General features: G+C 41.1%; 1 protein-coding gene across 1 annotated transcript; it reads left to right on the top strand.

The window, feature by feature from the left end:
• Positions 1 to 4,057: 4,057 nt before the first annotated feature.
• Positions 4,058 to 5,011, top strand: LOC309401233 (olfactory receptor 6C3-like; the record flags this gene model as incomplete). Its single annotated transcript, XM_081970302.1, has 1 exon — positions 4,058 to 5,011. The coding sequence occupies one exon, from the start codon at positions 4,058 to 4,060 to the stop codon at positions 5,009 to 5,011; it is 954 nt and encodes a 317-aa protein (XP_081826428.1).
• Between the last annotated feature and the right edge of the window lie 4,752 nt (positions 5,012 to 9,763).

Raw genomic sequence — 9,763 nt, 5'->3', positions numbered from 1 at the left:
GTTATTACTATGTTTTAATTTGTTGTATCTGGATACGGACTGTACACCGCCCCGAGTCCCTTTCGGGAGAGGGGGCAGTATATAAACGCTAATAAATAAATAAATAATAATAAATAGAAAATCTCCAATCTCCCTTCCAACTCTGTTATTCTAGGATATTAGGAGATGGGTTCTCACCCAAGAATCCCTCTTTGGAAGTTCTCTGATTAAGAAATCACATGTTCTATGTTTGACTTGCATCTGGCTGTCCATTAAATCCAAATGTAGGAAATTGGCCTAATTTACTTGAGGTGGCTATTGAACTTATTATTTGACCCCATCTCCCCCTGTGCTTCCTGCTCCCCCTCTGCCTATCTCTTTAATTCATATCGCCGTTCTTATATTGTTATTGTTATTGTTTTGTCATGTTGCTATTGTTATATCTGTAGCTACGTTTACTGTTATAAGCCACTTAGAGTAGCAACATAGGCAACAAATAAATTTAACAAACAAATAAATACGTAATTCCACAAATGGTGTCCGTTAATGCAAACCTATAAACAATTCTTGTGCCTTGTTTCAGTAACTGTACGTACATGCACAAGCACACACATACACAGACAATAAAATAATCCTTCTATATAGTTGCCTTAAATCACTTTGTGATGGAATGGGTAAAAATGGAGCCTGGACTTCAGTCCTATAAATAGATATATGTGGGTTTATATAGAACTCTCCTTCTACGTAGGATAGCTAGGTTGGATGGATGGATGGATGGATAGATAGATAGATAGATGGATGGATGGATGGATGGATGGATGGATAGATAGATAGATAGCTGGATGGATGGATGGATGGATAATAGAAAATAGATGGGGGATAGATAATTGGTGATGGATGGATGGATGATGGATAGTTGATCAGATGCTAGATGATAGAAAATAGAAAATAGATAAATGATAGAAAATTGGTAATGGATGGGTGAATGGATGATCGATAGTTGATCAGATGCCAGATGATAGAAAATAGAAAGTAGATAAATGATAGAAAATTGGTGCTAGATAGAAAATAGATAAATATAGATAATTGGTGATGGATGGATAGATGATCGATAGTTGATCAGATGCTAGATGATAGAAAATAGATAAATGATTGATAGAAGACAAATATTGAGAGAGAGACAGAGAGAGAGACAGACAGACAGATAGATAGAAAGAGAGACAGACAGACAAGCTGGCAGACAAGAGATGTGGAGGGATAGATAATTAATTTTAAAAACTTTGGGTTTTTTACCAACTTTGTTGACAATTTTGTTTTCATTTCCCCATTTGGGTTTCATATTACCCAAATGCTTCATATCTGTCCGCTGATGAGATTTTTCTCCACTGGATGGTGAAAATCGAAGGATTTACTATATATTCCTTGCAGTCATCTGGTTATTAGCACTCTGTCTGAGAGTCCTTGAGGCCTCTTGGCTGTGCTAATGACCAGATGTCTCCAAAGGATATAAATGACCGTTCTCCACCCTTCAGTCAGAACTGAAGAAGCTTCTTTGAAGAAAAGTGAAACCTCTTCAAGTCAAACCAAGAAAATCCAGTTGCCCTTTGAAAAAGGGACCTGGGGGACAACCATGATAGACCTGAAGCCATTTTGTCAACATCTTTAGGGCTTCCACAGTGAGGCCGGGTGGAGTTGTGGGAACATTAGTTGTGAGGTAGAGAGAGCTGGGGGATGAGTAGCCAATATCCCATTCTTTCTCATGGGTGCCAAGGTTGCTCGACCAGGTGTTGGAAGGGCATCGAACATTGCCAACTGGAGTTAGGAGGGTGACCTGATTTGATGGACCTATGACCTGGAGGGCAGGGGCTTTGGACTTTGATTTGGGTGGGGGAAATCCTGCGTCCTTCAGAGTTGGATTTTCACCAGCTGGGTCAAGACGACATCCCAAATAAATATATTCTTTGAGGAAACTCGAGGCCTCAGTGTTTTGATTGCTTTGGGGTTGTTACTTGGACCCCTGACACATGATCTGGATAACTGAGGATCTCCATAGACCTGTCTTGGGTTAGGTGAAAGGAGTCTTCAGGCAGGGGTGGACTTCAAACATTTCAGCAATGGGTTCTCTGCCTGGTTGCTGGGTGGGAATGGCCATGGTGTGTGATGTCTAGTCATCCTCCTTCACCAAGGTGGGGGGGCATTTTGACTTTCTCCAAGCTCCAGAGGCTTCTGTATCCACTGGGACCCGGAGGCCCTCAAGAGTCAGGAATTGGGCCCATTTCCGGCCATCCAGAACTTCCAGGAGGTCCGTCTTGTCCCCTCCCTGAGCTTCCGCGCAGGCGCTGCACTTACCTCTCATCCAAAATGGATTGCGTGAGATTCCTGGGAGGGGCACAGTGGGGTGGGAGGGTCAGGGTGGGCGGGGCCAGCCAGGGGTGGGATTTGGAGGTTCTCCAAACCAGCCATAAAATTAACTACGGGTGATCCCAAACCTGGGTGGACCTCTAGCAGTCCACCCCTGGTCTTTAGTAGAACTGAGGCAGAGCCTATGTTGTTGGATTTCAGGCTATTCCCCAATTTTGAAATTGTTCAATGAAGAAGGATTACCACTCAAGAAGGGACATTAGGATTTGCTCATTATCTATAGGAGGAAGTTCTCAAAAAGTTTCTCTCTGGATTCTATAGCCTTGAGGTGATTATAATTGTGGAGAAGTATCTCAAGAGACTGCTTCCCCCTTCCCTAAGAATGCCTAACAGAATCCATTAGGGACCTCAATGTAACATTCTCTCCATTGCTTAAAGCAAATGCATCTTTTTCTCAGCTTCTCCTGGATGCCTTCTGCAGGTCTCAAGAAGAAAGCATTTCTTTGATGGAATCACACCTGCTGCCTTCATATCACCACACACATTCACCTTTTCTTTTGTGCATGTCAACTGAACAACACTAGCATTTAGCAGTTGTTGTTTTTTTTAAATAAAGGTTTCAACTGATGTTTGGTGAAGAAAAACCTATGGACACCAGGATTCTAAAAACCCCATCATTCCATATTTCTCTATTTTAGCACTCCAAGACTGAAGAGATATAAAACGTGAGTATGTCTTCCAATTTCCTAGAAGCACAAAGATGTCTTAGCTTAGGAGGCCAATGAATTGCGTGAACTCTTTTAGAAATAAGAATAGGAATGTTCTTTATTGGCCAGGGGTAATTGGACACACAAGGAATTTGTCTCTGATATGTAAGCTCTCGGTGTACATACCAGCAAGGAAATGGGAAGTCACAGGTCATAAATCATAAGATATAAACAACAAGGGATAAAGGATGAGATACCAATGCTAGAAGGTAGGAGGAAAGATGAGGAGATGATTAAAAGGAGAAGATGAGTAAACAGTCAGTTGTCTGAAATGGTGTAGGATATCCTGCTTAAGCAGAGAGTTGGACTGAAGTACCTTGAAAACAATGCAGCTCTACTACGTAAGTGATAAAAATATGACTACATGGGTAAATTAAAAAAAAAAAAAACATATGTGTAATCTAGAAGTAAAAGTCCTAGATTCTCATTTAAGTACATAAAGTCTTCCATAAGATTTTACTATAAGATTTGAAATATAACCATGCCCTTTCAGTGGTGCAGGATAAAAATCACATTTTGAAGGTATTGGAAGCTGAAGTAGAAATAATTCCAATTAACATTTTTCTGGTGGATTTGTTTAATTTAGTTCATATAACTCCATTTGAAATGTTGCATTTCATTATTGGCATTCCTTTTCTGAATTTTGTAAAGCTGTTAGGTGCATTTTACACCTTCTAAAACCATTAAGTGGTTTAATTATTATTATTCTTTTTGCTATGCCATGTTATAGATTATGAGGTCCCCCAGAAAGAGAAGAATTACGTTGTGGAACCAGAGATGGAAAAGTCATTTTCAGGACACTGTTAATCTAAATAAATTGCATCACATCCAACTTCTATACGTAGAGTAGCCTTTTCAAGGCAGGAGTGTAGTTATTCAGCTGAATATTCATACTAAGTGGAATCATTGTTTTCCTCTATTAAATTCCTGATCAGAGTTCTATCGTAACCATGAAAAGTAACGAATCGAGAATCAACGAGTTCATACTTATTGGCTTCACAGATAGTCGGAGGCTGCAGCTCCTGTTTTTTGTCATTCTTCTATTGGCCTACTTTTCCACAATAACTGGAAATGCTGTGATTATCGTCTTGGCTAATATAGACTACCGGCTACAGACCCCTATGTATTTCTTCCTCTGGAATTTTTCCGTTTTGGAAATTGGATTTACCACTGCTGTCATTCCCCAAACTTTGTCCCATCTTTTGACGGGCCACAAAAACATTCCTTATGTTGGTTGCATGATACAGTCTTTCATGTATTTTTATCTGGGGCACACAGAGTTCTTACTCTTGGCTGTCATGTCCTACGATCGATATCTGGCCATCTGTAACCCCTTACGCTACCCATCCATCATGCAAAAGAGTTTATGCACCTTGCTGGTTTTCTGTTGCTGGATTGGAGGCTTCCTACTCATCATCGGTCCTTCTGTGACCTTCCTACAGTTCCCAATGTGCAACTCAAACATCCTGGACCATTTCTTCTGTGACTACACACCATTGATCCAACTCCTATGTGGGGACACGGGATTTCTTCAACTTTTTATGTTCGTCACCATTGTATTTTCTGTGCTGGGGAGTTTGAGCATTTCAGTGGCTTCCTACATCAACATAATTAAAACCATCTGGACTATCCCATTTGCTTCAGGGAGAAAGAAAGCTTTTTCCACCTGTGCCTCTCACTTCATTGTGGTGTCCATCACTTACGGGAGCTGCATCTTCCTTTATATCAGCCCATCCCAGGCAAACAAAGTGGAGTTTGGCAAAAACGTGGCCATTCTCAACACGATTGTTTCCCCTTTGCTCAATCCTTTCATCTACAGCTTGAGAAACCAACCAGTTCAGGAAGCCTTCAAAGATCTGTTGAAACAGGTTGCAGTCTTTATGAAAGGTCCAAGGAAAACCTGAGCACACTGTTCCTTGTGGACTTGGTATAGCTTGATCTCTTGTTCAAAGAGATGAAAAAATATACAGTTATTTGGTGCTTTGGAATAGCATTTCCTATGGCCAAAGCTCTATGGTTGAACCTTCTAATTTTGTGGAATATCCATTGACGTTGTCCAGCACTGAGGGGTCTGAATAAATGAGGTCTTTCTGTTAAATTAGTATCATCTAATAAGCCTCATATGGCGGTTTTGTATCTCTTTCTTTTCCCCTAAATCCTAAGAGTAGAGAGAGATTTTTCAAAGTTGGGAGTAGAGGAAAGAGAATTTACTTGGGACACCAGAATCTTTTAGAATCGTGAGTTGTAGAGATAGAAGTGACTTTGGAGGTCTTTTAGTCCAACCCTCTGCTCAAGGCAAGTGATCTTATCCCATTCCAGTCAAAAGGTTGTCCAGTCTATTCATGAAAACCTCTACTGATGGAGCACCCAAAACTCAGAGAGCCAGTTTATTCCAAATGCCACTAGTTTTTACTGTCAGAAAACTTCACCTTATTTCTACGTTGGCCTTTTTGCTTTAACAAGCTTCCTCTTTTCCTTGGTCCATCCCATAAACGTCACATTGATAGTTCCAAATTTATTTTTCAAGAATGTTTCCACTCACGATGGCTCTGTCTATGTTGCCTTCCCATGCAGCTGTCGCAGAATCAATGCTCCTTGGCATTTAATTGCCCCACTATTACATTCACACGGATAACACCTTCCCGAAGATCTTGGGTTCCACGATTGAAGGTGGCAATTGGCCACCATTCCAAACCGCCATTGGGCTCAGCCCTGCATTCTAAGGGTGAGTGTATAAAAAAGGAATTGGTGTATTTGTGAAATCAAGACTAGGATGGACACAGTCATGTTTGCGTTGGGAAGAGGTGGGATGAAATGTTAATGAAGAGAACACGGTTGGACAAATCTGAACCCCTCAATAGCCATTCGGAAGGAGGCTAAATTTACTGAGATGTTAAAAAAAAAGATGTTGAGACTCAAGAAAGAGTACAGTGAAGAGCAACAAATGTGATTAGGGAGGTCAAGAATGGGTGTTGCATTTGGGCATGTTTAGTTTCAGGAAAAGAAGGACCAGGAGTGACATGATAGCCGTCTTCCAATATCTCAGGGGCCCCTACCAAGAAGTGGGGGCTGACTTATTATTCAAATTCCCTGAAGGCCATACAAGAAGCAATGGATGGAAACGAATCAAGGAGACAACTAACCCAGAAGTAAGGAGAAATTTCCATGACAGTTAGAACAATTAATCACTGGAACAACTTGCCTCCAGAAGTTGTGAATGCTCCAACACTGGAAGTTTTTAAGAAGAGATTGGACAATCATTTGTCTTAAATGGTGTAAGGTTTCCTGCCTGATAAGGAGGTTGGACTAGAAGACCTCCAATCTCCCTTCCAACTCTGTTATTCTATTATATGAGGAGATGGATTATCACCCAAGAATTCATCTTTGGAAGTTCTCTGATTAAGAAATCACATGTTCTATGTTTGACTTGAATCTGGTTGTCCATTAAATCCAAATGTATAAAATTGGCCTAACTTACTTGAGGTGGATATTGAACTTATTATTTGACCCCCATCTCCCCCTGTGCTTCCTGCCCCCCCTCTGCCTATCTCTTTAATTCATATCACCGTTCTTATATTTTTCTTGTTATTGCTTTATCATGTTGCTATTGTTACATCTGTAGCTACTTTTACTGTTATAAGCCAATTAGAGTAAGCCCGTGGCAACATATTCAACAAATAAATTTAACAAACAAATAAATACGTAATTCCACAAATGGTGTACATTAATGCAAACTTATAAACAATTATTGTGCGTTGTTTCAGTAACGGTACATACATGCACAAGCACACACGTACACAGACAATAAAATAATCCTTCTATATAGTTGTCTTAAATCACTTTGTGATGGAATGGGTAAAAATGGAGCCTGGACTTCAGTCCTATAAATAGATATATGTGGGTTTATATAAAACTCTCCTTCTACGTAGGATAGATAGATAGATAGATAGATAGATAGATAGATAGATAGATAGATAGATAGATAGATAGATAGATAGATAGATAGATAGATAGATAGATAGATGATATAGATAGATAGATAGATAGATAGATAGATAGATAGATAGATAGATAGATAGATAGATAGATAGGTAGGTAGGTAGGTAGGTAGGTAGGTAGGTAGGTAGGTAGGTAGGTAGGTAGGTAGGTAGGTAGATAGATAGATAGATAGATAGATAGATAGATAGATAGATAGATAGATAGATGATAGATAGATAGATAGATAGATAGATAGATAGCTGGATGGATGGATGGATGGATGGATAGCTGGATGGATAATAGAAAATAGATGAAGGATAGATAATTGGTGATGGATGGATGGATGGATGGATGGATGATGGATAGTTGATCAGATGCTAGACGATAGAAAATAGAAAATAGATAAATGATAGATAATTGTTGATCAGATGATAGATGATAGAAAATAGATGAATGATTGATAGAAGACAAATATTGAGAGAGAGAGAGAGAGAGAGAGAGAGAGAGAGAGAGAGAGAGAGAGAGAGAGAGAGAGAGAGAGAGAGAGTCAGACAGATATTTAGAAACAGAGACAGACAGACAGACAAGCTGCCAGACAAGAGATGTGGAGGGATAGATAATTAATTTAAAAAACTTTGGATTTTTTGCCAACTTTGGTGACAATTTTGTTTTCATTTCCCCATTTGGGTTTTATATAACCCAAATGCTTCATATGTGTTCGCTGATGAGATTTTTCTCCACTGGATGGTGAAAATGGAAGGATTTACTATATATTCCTTGTAGTCATCTGGTTATTAGCTCTCTGTCTGAGAGTCCTTGAGGCCTCTTGGCTGTGCTAATGACCAGATGTCTCCAAAGGATATAAATGACCGTTCTCCACCCTTCAGTCAGAACTGAAGAAGCTTCTTAGATGAAAAGTGAAACCTCTTCAAGTCAAACCAAGAAAAACCAGTTGCCCTTTGAAAAAAGGACCCGGGAGACAACCAGGGTAGCCCTGAAGCCATTTTGTCGACACCTTTAGGGCTTCCACAGAGAGGCTGGGTGGAGCTGTGGGAACATTAGTCGTGAGGTAGAGAGAGCTGAGGGATGGGTAGCCAATATTCCATTCTTTCTCATGGGTGCCAAGGATGCTCGACCAGGTGGTGGAAGGGCATGGAGCATTGCCAACTGGAGTTGGGGCGGTGACCTGATTGGACCATTTGAGGGACCTATGACCTGGAGGCCAGGGGCTTTGGACTTTCATTTGGGTGGGGGAAATCCTGGGTCCTTCAAAGTTGGGTTTTCACCAGCTGGGCCAATACAACATCCCAACTAAATATATTCTTTGAGGAAACTCGAGGCCTCAGTGTTTTGATTGCTTTGGGGTTGTTACTTGGACCCCTGACACATGATCTGGATAACTGAGGATCTCCATAGTCCTCTCTTGGGTTAGGTGAAAGGAGCCTTCAGGCAGGGGTGGGCTTCAAACATTTCACCAATGGATTCTCTGCCGGGTTGCTGGGTGGGCGTGGCCATGGTGTGTTTGGCCTAGTCATCCTACTTCAGCAAGGTGGGGGGCATTTTGACTTTCTCCAGGCCCTGGAGGCTTTCCTTGAGTCTCTGGGAGGGTGAAAACTGTCTCCCCTGTGCCCCGGAGGCCCTCAAGAGGCTGGAATTGGGCCCATTTCCGGCCATCCAGAACTTCCAGGAGGTCCGTCTTGACCCCTCCCTGAGTTTCCGTGCGGGCACTGCACTTACCTCACATCCAAAATGGGTTGTGTGAGATTCCTGGGAGGGGCAGAGTGGGGTGGGAGGGGGCAGAGTGGGCGGGGCCAGCCAGGGGTGGGATTTGGAGGTTCTCCAAACCAGCCATAAAATCAGCTACGGGTGATCCCAAACCTGGGTGGTTATAGTAGTGGAGAAGTAACTCAAGAGACTGCTTCCCCCTTCCCTAAGAATGCCTAACAGAATCCATTAGGGACCTCAATGTAGCATTCTCTCCATTGCTTAAAGCAAATGCATCTTTTTCTCAGCTTCTCCTGGATGCCTTCTGCAGGTCTCAAGAAGAAAGCATTTCTTTCATGGAATCACACCTGCTGCCTTCATATCACCACACACATTCACCTTTTCTTTTGTGCATGTCAACTGAACAACACTAGCATTTAGCAGTTGTTGTTTTTTTTAAATAAAGGTTTCAACTGATGTTTGGTGAAGAAAAACTTATGGACACCAGGATTCTAAAATCCACATCGTTCCATATTTCTCTATTTTAGTACTCCAAGACTGAAGAGATATAAAATGTGAGTATGTCTTCCAATATCCTAGAAGGGCAAAGATGTCTTAGCTTAGGAGGCCAATCAATTGCATGAACTCTTTTAGAAATAGGAATAGGAAAGTTCTTTATTGGCCAGGGGTAATTGGACACATTAGGAATTTGTCTCCGATGTGTAAGCTCTCGGTGTACATACCAGCAACGAAGTGGGAAGTCACAGGTCATAAATCATAAGATATAAACAACAAGTGATAAAGGATGAGATACCAATGCTAGAAGGTAGGAGGAAAGATGAAGAGATGAGAAAAAGGGGAAGATGATTAAACAGTCAGTTGTCTGAAATGGTGTAGGATCTCCTGCTTAAGCCTAGAGTTGGACGGAAGGAGCTTGAAAACAATGCAGCTCTACTACATAAGTAATAAAAATA

The sequence above is a fragment of the Natrix helvetica genome (genome assembly GCF_964273705.1).
Source record: "Natrix helvetica genome assembly, chromosome: Z".
Classification (NCBI taxonomy): domain Eukaryota; kingdom Metazoa; phylum Chordata; class Lepidosauria; order Squamata; family Natricidae; genus Natrix; species Natrix helvetica.
This window is presented reverse-complemented; position numbering and strand designations above follow the sequence as displayed.